Source organism: Clupea harengus, chromosome 23, assembly GCF_900700415.2.
Source record: "Clupea harengus chromosome 23, Ch_v2.0.2, whole genome shotgun sequence".
Taxonomy (NCBI): Eukaryota; Metazoa; Chordata; class Actinopteri; order Clupeiformes; family Clupeidae; genus Clupea; species Clupea harengus.
In genome coordinates, this window is record NC_045174.1 from 14,976,939 (window position 1) to 14,991,846 (window position 14,908).

The 14,908-nt window shown below is 44.7% G+C and overlaps 1 protein-coding gene across 1 annotated transcript; it reads right to left on the reverse strand.

The window, feature by feature from the left end:
- Positions 1 to 6,699: 6,699 nt before the first annotated feature.
- Positions 6,700 to 14,601, reverse strand: LOC122128666 (receptor expression-enhancing protein 3-like). Its single transcript, XM_042703141.1, has 4 exons — positions 14,453 to 14,601; positions 14,190 to 14,234; positions 7,089 to 7,234; positions 6,700 to 6,919 (listed from the first exon to the last, which is right to left on the reverse strand). Exons 1-4 carry the CDS (start codon positions 14,532 to 14,534, stop codon positions 6,848 to 6,850), a joined length of 345 nt encoding a protein of 114 aa, XP_042559075.1. The 5' UTR covers positions 14,535 to 14,601; the 3' UTR covers positions 6,700 to 6,847.
- Between the last annotated feature and the right edge of the window lie 307 nt (positions 14,602 to 14,908).

Sequence of the window (14,908 nt, forward strand, 5' to 3'; positions counted from 1 at the left end):
TTTCCGCCTGCCCTTCTCTGGCGTGTTTGCATGTGCTTGTGTCATTAGGGAAAATTACATACATTTTCAGGAACAAAAAATGACAGCCCTGCAATCTGTTTTTTTTTTCCTTTTCTTATTTCCAAAGTCCTCTCCAAGACTAGCAGCCACACACAGCCACACACACACACACACACACACACACACACACACACACACACACACACACACACAAACACACACACACACACACACACACACAGGAGCCAGCTGACCCCTCTGTGCCCTAAAGTGTCGTGATAACTTCTCTCCAAACAGAGCGGGGGAGGAGGGACAACAACAACAGCAAATGCAGATAATGTGTGGTAGACGAATGGTAAGGAGTGGCTGAGCGAGAGAAGGAGGGAGGGGAAAAGAAAGAGAGAGGGAGAGAGAGAACCATCTGTACTCCTAGAGCTGTCTGCTGAGGCAAGAGGAAGTCCTCGCAAAGTTCAGCCGTGGGTCACTGTAGACTTCGCTCCTCCTCTTTTTACCCCCCCCCCACCCCCCCCTACACACACACACACACACACACTCCCACCCACCTGAGTGGTCTCTGAGGGGTCAGAAGGACGATGGGGAAAGAGGGAGGCAGAGAAAGAGTGAGAGAAAGATTGAATGAATGGAAAAAAGAGAGACGGAGAGGAGACACAAGCACCTTATAATTCAAGCAATTAAAGAGCCATTTGTGTAACAGTGGCAGAGAAAGAGGGAGAGAGGGAGGGAGAGAGAGAGAGAGAGAGAGAAACAGAGAGCGAGAGAAGGAAAGAGAAAGACAGAAAGAGGTAGAGAGGGACTGGAAGAGAGAGAGGGAGAGAGAGAGAGGGAATGGGAGAAAGCGGAAAACAGGGAGAAGGAAAGAGAGAGGGAGAGTCATAACTGCGGGTGCCTGAGAGTGTGGCTGACCTCCCAGTGAACCCCGCTTATGAACTTGTGTCTTCGGCGGCGTGTGGAATCCACCCTGTAGTGGCCGTGTGGGGGCCCAGGGGCCGAGGACCGGGGTGTGTGGGGGCCCAGGGACCGAGGGGCCGAGGTGTGTGGGGGCCACCACATCCTCCATCCGACCCGCCGACGGGCCTCCTCCAGCCCAAGCAGGAGCACTCTGACTGGGGCGTGGTGAAAGTGTGAGCCCCCGGCAGGACACAGGGGTGTGAGGGGGTGACGGTCTACTGCTATGTCCCTAATGGTGAGCTGGCAGTGTTCGCACATACACTTACACAACACAATACACAGTCACAGCTGCCCACATAGGTTAATACTCGCAACAACACTGACACAGGTACAACAAGATGAAAACACACATACAGTTAAAAGCACAGCTCAGCACAGTCAATTGCAATGATAGGTAAACGGAAATAAACGCCCGCGTTCCCAGCCATGACCACAGGTTGGCACACACAATCACAGTTACAGATATAATATAAATAAGCACAGGTTAGCACACACAATCACAGTTACAGATATAATATAAATAAGCACAGGTTGGCACACACAATCACAGTTACAGATATAATATAAATAAGCACAGGTTAGCACACACAATCACAGTTACAGATATAATATAAATAAGCACAGGTTAGCTCACACAATCACAGTTACAGATATACTATAAATAAGCACAGGTTGGCACACACAATCACAGTTACAGATATACTATAAATAAGCACAGGTTAGCTCACGCAATCACAGTTATAGATATACTATAAATAAGCACAGGTTAGCTCACGCAATCACAGTTACAGATATACTATAAATAAGCACAGGTTAGCTCACGCAATCACAGTTACAGATATAATATAAATAAGCACAGGTTAGCACACACAATCACAGTTACAGATATAATATAAATAAGCACAGGTTAGCTCACGCAATCACAGTTACAGATATAATATAAATAAGCACAGGTTAGCTCACGCAATCACAGTTACAGATATACTATAAATAAGCACAGGTTAGCTCACGCAATCACAGTTACAGATATAATATAAATAAGCACAGGTTAGCACACACAATCACAGTTACAGATATAATATAAATAAGCACAGGTTAGCTCACGCAATCACAGTTACAGATATAATATAAATAAGCACAGGTTAGCACACACAATCACAGTTATAGATAGAATATAAATAAACACCATAAGTAACACCAACACACTCTTTTGGTGTTATACTCCATAAAAAGCCACTGGTGCAGACTCACATTACCTACACACACACACACACGCACACTACACTCAAACATACACACACCACACTCATACACACACATGCACACATACACACACCACACTCACATGCACACAAACACACACCACACTCACACACACATCACACTCACACACACTTTTACTGCAGTAATTCCCGCTTTAATAAAATCCATGCACATTAGTAATTGTGGGCTGGCTTAGCAAGACGTTGTGACAGTCACATTCTAACACCCACAAACAGGATGAGTGATATAAAAACGTTCTGCTGCTGTTCTCTGTGTGTGTGTCTGTGTGTCTGTGTGTGTGTGTGTGTCACAGGAAAACAGCTCTGACTGAGATTACTGCATGGTCATGTGCCTCTTTCATTGCCCCTCTGACACCAGCATGTGAATTCATTCAGGGACTCGGGAAAACATGGTTGGGGTCGATTGGTCATCTCTTCAAGTTTGATCTGGTCGTGACCAGAGAGTTGCATTATAGACACCTATTGTAGGGATTTCTAGAGCAGCCCAAATATCATCCCAATGTTCTAAAAACATCATTGCTTTCCCCCTCATAACATGGGATTTAGCAATATTGTGCATGTTTTCAGAAAGGCTGGGATAAAACTCTCATATGAGACCATGCGAGACCACAGCCAACACAATGGTGGAAGGTAGCGGGGACTGAAGGAGTAATTACCTTTATTATAGCGCCACCTAATGGTAACTAACCTGTCAGGAGTACTCACCTTATGGCCTTGCCTCCAGTAGGTGCACACACAGAAAGTAAAACTGAACAAGATGGTTCGTTGGACCTTTCAACCAAAGCTTAAGTGTTAAGACTAAACTAAAGAGGAAAATGTAAAAAGTCCAAGAAAACATACATGTATTGTAGACTTTATGGATTTACTTGTTGATTTCTCAACAGGTACCTAGTAAGTTTCCCCATGTATATAACCAAAGTCTGCCCTCAAGTGGCCAGAACAGTATACTACATGGATGAGCTTCGCTTATGATAAGATAAGCGGACATTACTCGGGTGGTTGTTACACGAATGCATCGTAATTGTAGCCGGTTCGTTCTCGCAACTCTTTATGCCGTTATCAAAAAAAAAAAAGTGTTTTTTATCTATGATTATATATGAATTGGCGATGAGTAAACAGTGTTATTATTAACTTGAAGTTAGCAAGTTATTGGTTGCTACGCAAACTTCGGCTAATTCGTAATTATTATTAACTATGTTTTTGTCTTTCCGAATGACTGCCAGAAGATAAGGCCATTGCCTCAGACATTTCAAGAACAGCGTTTTCCCGTGTTGTCCATACTTAAAACCTTCCTCACCTCTTCCTCCTCCTCAATACCTGACTAATGAACCTACATCATGACTAGTATGCTGTTGATAACATACAGTTTACTCTAATTATGCCTATATGTTACATATTAAATTCTTCTACATTACACAAATTCTCTCATATGCATATTCAAAACATACCCCTGTGTCTTTTAAACATCCACTATATTTTATATGACAGGCCTATATGTTTGTTTGAAAAAAAGACCCCTACGTGTATGTATGTTTTAAGACCTGAAGAGGGCGCTGTGACTCAAGCTACTCGGCTTGCTCTGGTACGCAGATCTACAGGCGTGTTGATGTGCTGTCTGTCTCCATTCCGTGTTGTCTCTGGGTTTACCTGAAACTTGACAGGGCTTCTTACACAAGGTTAAGACATTATGATCGTTCAAGCCTTCAATTTGAGGGATGTTGATGGTCAGTATAAGTAATGGAAGTGCAGCAGCTACTTGCCAAAAACCTTAAGAGAAAATTTACAAAGTTTTGTAGAAATTACTGAAAAACTATATTATTTTCATTTTGAGGTTGGGGCAGGTTGCAAGTCAGAATGTCAGAAGTTCCAGTGATGTAAAGTTAAATAATTGCTTTCCTAAATAGACTCCAATACTAATGATTCAGTTTAGCTCTGAGCTGTTTTGGATCAACAAACCCTCAATCTAAAAATTACCCTACCACGGTTGTCTCATCTGAATTTCCATAATTTGGTCACTCTTCCGGAAAATAAATGATATTTTGGGGCACAAGCTTTTACATCAGTGTAACTGATAGGATGGGGTAAAAAGGAAGCCCAAATGTTCTAGTGACCTTGTTTCATTTTCTTGGAGGCTATCCCAACTTTAGCCAAGGCCATTTTTAAACACATGTCGAAGACTTCAGTCAAACTGATTGAGCACCCTTCAGTCATCTGGAAACGTTACCCTTCTGTGTCAAATTCAACCTGACACCCGCATTGCACTTGGCAAAAAGCTTTTCACAGATTCACAAAGGATCTAGTACCAGCTCTCAAGCAGTCCTTTCAGTCAGTGTGTGTGGGTGTGTGTGTCAGTGTTTGTGTGTGATGGGATGGCTGTGTTGAAGCAGGACGGTTGGTATAACCTACCGGAGGACAGGAGGAATCTAGTTATGATTTATAGCCTCGTTCCTACAAGTACGGAACCGGCAGCTTTGAACGGTTCTAGGGAAAAGGCCTATTTATGACGGGGACAGGCTACATCCATCCAGGTGCAGAGGTGTTTCAGATGCCTCACAGGGAAACAAAGAAAAATGACGGATGGATATGCTTTCCAGGCAGGGAGACAACTTCCTGCTGCTTTCCAGGAGAGTATAGGACCAAGGCAGAAGACCCAAATGCTTCATTTCAGAGTGTGTGTGTGTGAATGGTGGTAGTGTGTGTATGTGTGTGTGTGTGTGTGTATGGTGGTAGTGCGTGTGTGTGTGTGTATGGTGGTAGTGCGTGTGTGTGTGTGGTGGTAGTGCGTGTGTGTGTGTGTGGTGGTAGTGCGTGTGTGTGTGTGTGTGGTGGTAGTGCGTGCGTGTGTGTGTGTGGTGGTAGTGCGTGCGTGTGTGTGTGTGTGTGTGTGTGTGTGTGTGTGTGTGTGTGTGTGTGTGTGTGTGTGTGTGTGTGTGGTGGGGTGGGGGCAGAGGTACAATACACAAGATGCATGTACTGGGAGGACAGAAACCGAGTTTTTCTTTAACAGGGCTCACTGGTTTACATGTAGAGCGACCCGGTGTGACAGAGGACCCCAGCACCTCTAAACACAGTACTCATGGTCTGGGGTTCATTAGTTGAAGGGCTAGAAGAGATGCCCCTCTCGAAAGCAACGTGCTACAGAGGGGATTACGGTCTCTGAACACTCGACTCTGGCAACCAGACTTGAAGATGTAAGACTAAATAACCGCTTAAGTCACGTATCACTATCAGTATAACTACAGTGTGGCTGGGGAAAGATTAGACAAAGGATTAATATTTCTCTCAAACTTTATTCAAAAATCACACTAGTGCAATTCCTGTACAAAGAAAGCAAAATATATCACCCAATCACAAGTGTCCCACACCGGTCAGTGCCTGAACACCTGATAAAAAAAAAAAAAAAAGAGAGAAAGAGAGCGTGTGATCGAGCAAGAGAGCGACTTTGGTGCAGAGAGCAAGAGAGAGAGAGAGAGAGAGAGAGCCATCTTCTCCAAGTCTCCTAAGGACAATCACAACAAGCCTCAATGAGATGAAGGGGAAGGAACCAGGACCTCTTGATGTGCAAAAGAGTTTTCTTCTTCTTCTTGCAACAATTTTTTTTCAGCAAAACTGCATCTGCGGGTTCTGGACTAGCCAGGCTCTTTTCAGATGCATTCATACAAACACGCACTTACACATTTTAAAAAAAAATAAAAACCCATTCCCTTTTTTTTGACTCGTTTTGGTATTTCAGCTCACGTAAGGGAGCAGTTAAGGGACACTTTTGGTCAGCTGGTAGAAGGTTCTCTTTCAAGTGTGTCGGCAAGAATAAATTAACTCATTTAAGATTGTCCTTGAAACATTTCCTCAAAAAAAGCTACTTCCAAATATATAGCCTGCAAGGCAGCATGTAACATAGACAGCTTACAGATACTAGACATATAAAACTGACCCACATCCAGTAGAATGAGAAAAAAATGCATCAAAAAACAAAATGCACTACTGAGAAAAAGAAAATAGTACCTTGAATCCTTCCAATTCAGGAAATGGACATGAAGCATGATACATTAAAAATCTACTCTGAAAGCAAACTCACTTAAAAAGTCTAATAAAAATGAAAATAACTACATACAAATCTCTCCCCGTGATATCCTCTGTCTGAACATATGATACATGTTTCTTCGATGATAAAAATAATAGTAATAAATAGCCACACTTAGTATTGCAACGACTTTTAGGGCGGGGTGAGGGTGTCTTTCAGTGTGGAGAAGAAAGGAGAGAGACAGAGGAACCCGCCACCCAGTAAAGAAGTTCTAGATGCAAAGCACTGGATTACACTCCAACACTGACATGGGTTTCTATTAGGACACACACACACACACACACATGTATGCATAGATGCATGTACACACACATGCATGTACACACACACACACACACACACACACACACATACACACACACTCTCTCTCTCTCTCATACACACATACTAATGTACGGTGCAAATAAACACACACTTACAAACACGCATACTTATGTACGCATACACGCACACACACACACAATCCCAGAACACCAATGCCTCTTCAGATCAGTAGTCTTGCTCTGGGCTGCTTCTATGTTGCATAGTTGATGGTGTTCAGTGCAGGTCTTTTCTTGGTTTTGATTCGCAGGGAGCCATAACGAGCCTACACACACACACACACACACAGATGTGATTGGTCATTCATGAAAATGCTTATGAATTTATAAGGAACATTAAACACAAGGCCCTAATATTGCCTCACACTGTATTCTGAGTGTGAGAGTGTGTGTGTGTGTGTGTGTGTGTGTGTGTGTGTGTGTGTTTTCACTTACGTCCTTGCGTAATTTGGAGCGTGTGATCTTGACGCTTTGGGAACGGCGTACGCCACGTTGAGTCACTGCCTCGTCCTCTGAGAATATAGGCTCTTCTCCATCATCATCATCTGTACGGTCGTCCTGTTCGTATTCGTAATAGTCTCCTAACACAAACACACACACAAACCATCAGCTTCCTAATACTTACACACCCACACGTCAACCATTTGTACACTTTTTTTTCACACAGATCATGAACTTCTGCAAGCCAGTTTTCTCCTCTACACACAAAGCCCACCATGACCGTCACCTTAATGAGGCAGTGGCTACTGAACAAGATTCTAGCAGAGATCCATCACTGCTGTTTGATCAGCTGCTGCCAGAATAGGGGGGGGGGGGGGGGGGGTTCTGTTTGCCCAGGCACTGATGAAGTCAGTTTAGTTAATGTTTTCAGCAAATGCTGATGAGACTCAAGCTCAGGTTTGTTTTTTGTTTGTTTGTCTTTCTTGTTATGGTTGAATTAGGTTGATCATGCCATGAGACCTAGGATAGAATCTGCACTGATGACACCCAGGTACTAACATTCAGACCAGTGTTCTGTCTCAACCATAACGCATTCTCAGATCTGGTTAATTTTGCATTTCCAGTTGCAGCAGATCAATGTCAAATATGCATCAGCCTGCATCTGGTAATGCAGACGCTTGGCTGATCTGCCTGGTTCTGGTTAAATAAAAATCAATGCATTGGTTTTGCCAGAACATGGTTCAGTAGTCTCCTATAGATATATAATGCACTCGTCCCAGGGCTGCAACTAACGATTATTTTGGTAATCGATTAATCTATCGACTAATTTTTCGATTAATCGACTAATCTAATGATTATTTCCCATAGCAAATTAAAATAACGACTCAAAATGTTGGAATTTGAATTTCAAATGTATTTGAGTAACAAATGTAATCATAATACATAAATTAAATAGTAATACAAATTAAAGTGCAAATATGCTTTTAAAGGTAAAGAGAAAGTGCAAATAAAGTTTTAAAAGTAACTCAAATTAGCAATCAAGCCTCTGCAAGTGCAAAATAACGCAAGAATAACTGGGCTGCAAGTGACATTCAAATTCAACTTATGAAATATATATTTTTTCCACAATCTTTTATTTGAAGAATGTTAAGTGGAGGAGGTTAACTATTCAGAACAAACGAAAATACAGGCTACTCTGATAATTCACTGATTTACTACATTGCACTTAACATAAATGAAATAGCGTTAGCAAGCATCCTCCATGAGACGTTCTGTTTTCCAACATGTAAGCTTAAACCTTACTATAAGTTATAGATATATCATATATGTCTATGATAATTGCTGCTAGACACTCACTGTTCTTGTGCTCCCACAGCTCATTCTCTTTGAAATACTGGAATAGTGCTTCTTTAACTACTAATAATTGACCATCATTGAGAAAAATGACAACTTTTCTGTTAGCCATCTCTCATATGCAGCAGCTACTAAAGCTAGCTTTGTTTATTGTTTCCATGGTAACATGAGCCGTCTCAGAATAATTCGCTTTTCAGTCGGCCATTTCTGATATGCAGCACATGAAGGTACGAGAACGGAGGGCAAAGAAAACGGTGCATGATTTGTATGCTAGGCTATTTGCAGATTCTGTTCCATTTTTCTCAATGATGGTCAATTATTATTAGTTAAAGATGCACTATTTCGCACTTCCTATAGTGCATTGCAATGCCGAATGAAAATTACCAGTAGCTCTGCTAGCGTCTGCCAAAAAAAAAAAAAAAAAAAAAAATTATTAATTTTTTTTAATATATATTTTATGACGCGTCGACAATAAAAATCATCGTCGACAATTTTTCATAATCGACATCGTCGATTACGTCGACTAATCGTTGCAGCCCTGACTACACGGCACATATACACCAACCCACATATTAGATTTAATTAAATTAGATTCAACGTTGTGGTCACTGCGCAGAGTGTAGGTCTAAAGCCAATGAAATACAGTTAGCATCTAACCTCTAGCATTACTCACAGATAAAGTGCACAAAGCAGTATGAATATAAGTATGCTACATCTTACTGTCTCTAATAGGCAAATAAGCCACTTGTTTGTGTTACTGTGTTCCTGTGGCAAAATTGTGGTAGACTGGTGTAATACACACACAGATCACAGGCTTGATTCCCAGGGAGCACACATCTGCTTCTAATGATAATGTATCTCAGTCCTCCCTCACACTCTGAACAAAAGCATATGCTAAATAGTAACTGTAAATGCAATGTATGGTGTGGTCCCATTCCACTGGAAACACCTTTCCGTGAGATGTCAGGGAGGACGTACGGTGAACTCCACACGTGCTACCATGACTTCTCACTATTCATGCAGAGTCAGCAGACGCTGTGCCACAGGCAACAGCTGCCATTGTACTTCATCATACAAGCAGTTCCCTACGGCCACACACACACACACACACACACGGATCTCGTCTGGAAGTGTTATACAAATGAAAAAAAAAACCACATGCACACGCCTCATCATGTGCAGTCACCTATGGATCCAGTCTGGAAGTGCTACACAAGTGAAAACACACACACACACACACACACACACACACACACACACACACACACACACACACACACACACACACACACACACACACACCTCATCAGTGTACGCATGGGTTTTTGAAAGCCATTGAGCACACAGTATGAAATGTTTCAGTTTGAGTGACAAAAACAGGTTTCTCTGTGGGGGACCAACATAGCTATATGCCCCCCTCTTAATTTCATTTCATTTTGCCCTCCCTCTCTCCCTTTCTCTTCCTGCCCTCCCTCTCTCTCTCTCTCTGCTCTCCCCCTCTCTGCTCTCCCTCCATCTCTCTTTCTCACTTCTTTGTCTTTCTCCTTGCACACTCTCTCTCACTCTTCAAAGGCCCCAGCTCATGTGATCACTCACCCAGGCCTAGTGTCAGTCCACTCCTGGCACTACAACCCCCCCCTTCATCTCCTGATCTCACCCCCCACTCAGACACACACCACCGCTAGCCCACCCCAGGAGCAGCTGGTGCCAGAGGGACAAGTGGGGTCACCAAATTCCAGTTCTATTAACCAATCGCAGAGCTTTCAGAGTCTTCTCAGAGTTCATCACAGTCCTCCTCGGTCCAATCAAAGCCTTAGTGACCAGTTGTCTCCCACCCCCTGCTTTGCATAGTGAGGCTCAGACCAGTTACGCACTCCTGTGGCAGGTCACAGTTTTTGTTTTTTTAGTGGCTTCAGGTCAAAGGTCACTAGGCTCTGTCAAGCCCAAAGTCTCCTGGAGGAGGCTCCACTGGTGGAAGAAAAGAAAAAAAGAAAGAAGAAAAAAAGAACCTCCACGAACAGAACGAATGTCTGCACACTGCGTTTTTGCTGGCCCAAAAAACTATCTGCTAATTGTTCATTTTCAAGGCTTGGACCGTGTTCAGGTCGTCATTAGACGAGACTATGAAGCAGAGAGACAGCGATGAGTCTGCGGCAGTGATGGATCCATGCAGCATGGGCAGTTAGCTTCTCCACAGGGCCCCGGGCCAGCATCCTGCCACCTCTCTCCCGGGGCTGCCAATGCAGCGTCTCACCTAGATGACTGCTGAGGCTGGAACGGCTCCAAACCAGACCCTGGCCAGATCAGAGTCATCATTACGTTATCAGCCCCCAGCCACACACACACACACACACACACACACGTTCTAAGGTTGTGCAGCGCTACTACCACTCGATGGACCGGATTCGCCTCAGATCTGGGCCAGCTCTGTTCTAAAGTCGTATCACTGGGCTGTGGACAAAGAGAGGTTTACAGCTGCAGAACACACTGCACAACACACACACACACACACACACTAGCCAGAGCCACCCTTACTGTGCTGCAGATTACACGCACGCACGCACGCACGCACGCACGCACGCACGCACGCACGCACGCACGCACGCACGCACGCACGCACGCACACACGCACACACACACACACACACACACACACCACAAGTGCAATAAAAGGGAGGCATCCAACCAATCTCAAGTATTGACAAAAGGCAGCTAATTAAAGGACAAAAGGGGGAGTGTGAAGGTGGCGCAGTTCCATGCTCTATCCACCAGGGGGAGCTGCAGCAGCAGGAATGAGGTGTGTTGATCCTGCTGAGCATTTCCTTTGTCCTCTCCAGCACCGTGCTCCAGCTCATCAGGAGATCACAACTTCCCGCCGGGGTTTAAGGGGGTTTCACAACACCATGATTAATATGCTCTCTGCTCTTTTTCATTCTTATTTAGGGGCCAGGCAGATCGTCCTCTTGGGGGATCGTAAATGCACAGCGCGCGCGCACACACACACACACACACACACACACACACACACACACACACACACACACACACACACACACACACACACACACACACACACACACACACACACACACACACACACACACACACACACACACACACACACACGCTTCCAGCTCTGATATTGAGCGTGAGAATTGTACTGATTAGATCATGCAATGGGATTTTTAGCACCTCAACATGGAGCTGGTCAATCGGATTGCTCAATAACTGCGGGAGAAAAACAGTTTCATTGAGTATGTGAGTGTTTAAGTGTGTGTGTGTGTGTGTGTGTGTGGCCTGCTTATCTATCAGTATTTACATGTGTCCACCAATGGGTATACAAGAATTGGCAGTATATGTACACATGCATATATAGAGTTCAAGTAGGCAAGCCAGCACATGCGAGTGTGCATATATGAATGCATATGCATGTATGTATGTACATACATTAGTTCCCTATATAAAGAACATCCTAGCCTAACGCTCTTAATACAAGGCCTCTGCACATCTTGGCAGAATACTGCGTGTTCTCAATGGTATTACAGAGCGAGAGAGCAAGAGCAAGCGGGGAACAGAGAGAGAGAAAAAGAGAGGGGGAGAGAGAGCGAGAGAAAGAGCGAGAGAAAGAGCGAGTGCAAATAAAATAGTGCTTTCTCTGAGCTGAAGCAAGACAGAGCCCATAAAACACAGTCATGCAAAGCACTGCCTTAAATGACCCAGAGAGAGAGAGAAGAAGAAAGAAAGAAAGAACAAAAAAAAGAAAGAAAGAGAGAGAGAAAAGAGAAGTAAGACAAAGAAAATGCCATCTAGCCAGAAAGAGAGGTGCAATGACAGAGAAAGTGAGAAAAAGGCAAAAGGTGCACAAGAGAGAGATGGAGATACAAAAAAAGAGGAGAGACATTTCAAACGACACACCTGACTTAACAATACGACCATTTTAATTATTTCTCATCATGTCATTTGTATTTTTGTCCTCTCTTTACAAATTAACTCCTCTCGCCAACACACACACACACACACACACACACACACACACACACACACACACACACACACACACACACACACACACACACACACACACACACACACACACACACACACACACACACACACACACACACACACACAATTAACATTTCACAGGCTCAGCAGACGACCTTCCTGGCGCGGTGTGTTTGCGGCGCTGACATTTGCGAGCACCGCCTCTTTATGACGGCTGCGGCGCGGCAGAGCGGTCCGAAGCGACTTGGCGCGGCACAGACGGGCAGAAGATGACCTGGAATGCCGGCAGAATTTCAAACGGCGTGCCGCATTAGCATAGAGAGCTACGGCCTCATTAGGTATGCCGCTCAGGGCGCCTGCCCGCAGACTAAGCGATGGGATTTTATTTTCCATCTTCCCCACCCCTCTTTCTCTCTCTCACTCTCTCTCTCTCCCTCTCTTTTATGCCGCAGACGCCTCTGTTCTCCTGATGGCTTCTTGCGAGTGTGTGTGTGTGTGTGTGTGTGTGTGTGTGTGTGTGTGTGTGTGTGTGTGTGTGTGTGTGTGTGTGTGAGCTCGCTAAGATCTAATGTGGATGGAGCTGTTTTGGCGGGAGGAGAGGGGGAGCCAGAGGAGAGCGTGAGTGTGACTTTCCTGAATGATGTATGCGCGCGCGTGCGAGTGTGTGTGTGTGTGTGTGTGTGTGTGTGTGTGTGTGTGTGTGTGTGTGTGTGTGTGTGTGTGTGTGCGTGTGCACGTGCGTTACCCAGCCTGAGGGCTCTGTTGAAAGATGGTTCTCAGTTCATCAAAGACGATAAGAGTAAAAGCGAGAATGAACGCTTTGTAAATCATTATCATAGTCATCTTCATTCTCAATTTTCTCACAGTGATTCAACAGACAACACTCCCAACTAATGTATTACTACGGCAGGCAGTATGAGTAATATTAGTATACATTAGTTAGTTTGTTATTGTGACAGCTACACACACACACACACACACACACACACACGGTCTACACATGCACACAGCAACAAATCAGTGACACATGTGTGCATGTTAACACAAAATTCACACTTGCATACCACACACACACACACGTTTGACTTAGCCATTTCCCTGAACTCTCAACTAGCCTCATAAAGAGTTAAGCTCATGTAAGCAGCTAGAGATGAAGTAAAAAGATGAACATTTCTCTGCATCTGGTTCTACATGAGTAGGTCTAAGCTGGCTAACAGCCACTGTGCCACTGTGCTAAGAGCAGAAGGGAAAGTGTCTTTCCTCATGGACACCAGGGTCTTATGGCACAGTCAGACTAACATGGACACCAGGGTCTTATGGCACAGTCAGACCAACATGGACACCAGGGTCTTATGGCACAGTCAGACTAACATGGACACCAGGGTCTTATGGCACAGTCAGACCAACATGGACACCAGGGTCTTATGGCACAGTCAGACCAACATGGACACCAGGGTCTTATGGCACAGTCAGACTAACATGGACACCAGGGTCTTATGGCACAGTCAGACCAACTGTGAGCAATCAGACAGCGTTACACAGACTACGCCTACAACACAGACACACACATGATTAGGTGTGAGTGAAGACAGTAGGGGTAACTACCCACCAGACACACACACACACACACACACAGACACACACTACAGTTACACACCCACCTACCCCTACACACACATCTCCCCCTACACACACATCTCCCCCTACACACACACAGACGAGGCAGGCTAGACAGACCTGGAGTGCTTTGGCTGCGTGTAAGCGGGCCTTTGGAGCGAGAACCTGTACAGAGGTGAGCCATTTGAAATGATGAAAAAGGAAATGCAGGAAATGTTTGTGTGTGTGTGTGTGTGTGTGTGTGTGTGTGTGTGTGTGTGTGTGTGAGTGGGTTGGTGTCAGAGGTGTGCGTGTATGAGTATGTAGCCTTCATCTTGCAAAGATTTCATGAGTGTTTTTGCGGTGGTGTGTGTGTGTGAGTGTGTGCGTGTGTGTGAACGTACCTTCTCCGTCTTGCTGGGTGAGTCCCCGTCGGTTAACGTAGTCGGTCTGGTCTCCCTGGGAGATCTGAGACAGGTCGGCCATGCTGAAGCTCCGCAGTTTCTCAGTGATGGCGCCCTGGCCCTGTGAACACACACACACACACACACACACTCTCATGTAACCTCTGCAACATTGGTGCTTACACACACTGTACTCAGACACACACTGGACAGAACACTCTCTTACTCAGCACCCCCGTCGTCCTCACACCACACACTCACCATCATCCATCTGCCACTCACCTAACCCCACACACACACTCTTTTTAATGGTCGGAAGCATCATAGGCATGCATTAGAGGTGTCATGCATGTCTCTCACACACACACACACACACACACACACACACACACACACACACACACACACACACACACACACACACACACACACACACACACACACACACACACACAC

Coding starts and splice junctions, on each gene's coding strand:
- LOC122128666 (XM_042703141.1), bottom strand. CDS start 14,534: ATGGCCGACCTGTCTCAGATCTCCCAGGGAGACCAGACCGACTACGTT. Junction 14,235..14,452: donor CACCCAGCAAGACGGAGAAG/GTACGTTCACAC, acceptor ACCTCTGTACAG/GTTCTCGCTCCAAAGGCCCG. Junction 6,920..7,088: donor GCTCCAAATTACGCAAGGAC/GTAAGTGAAAAC, acceptor GTGTGTGTGTAG/GCTCGTTATGGCTCCCTGCG.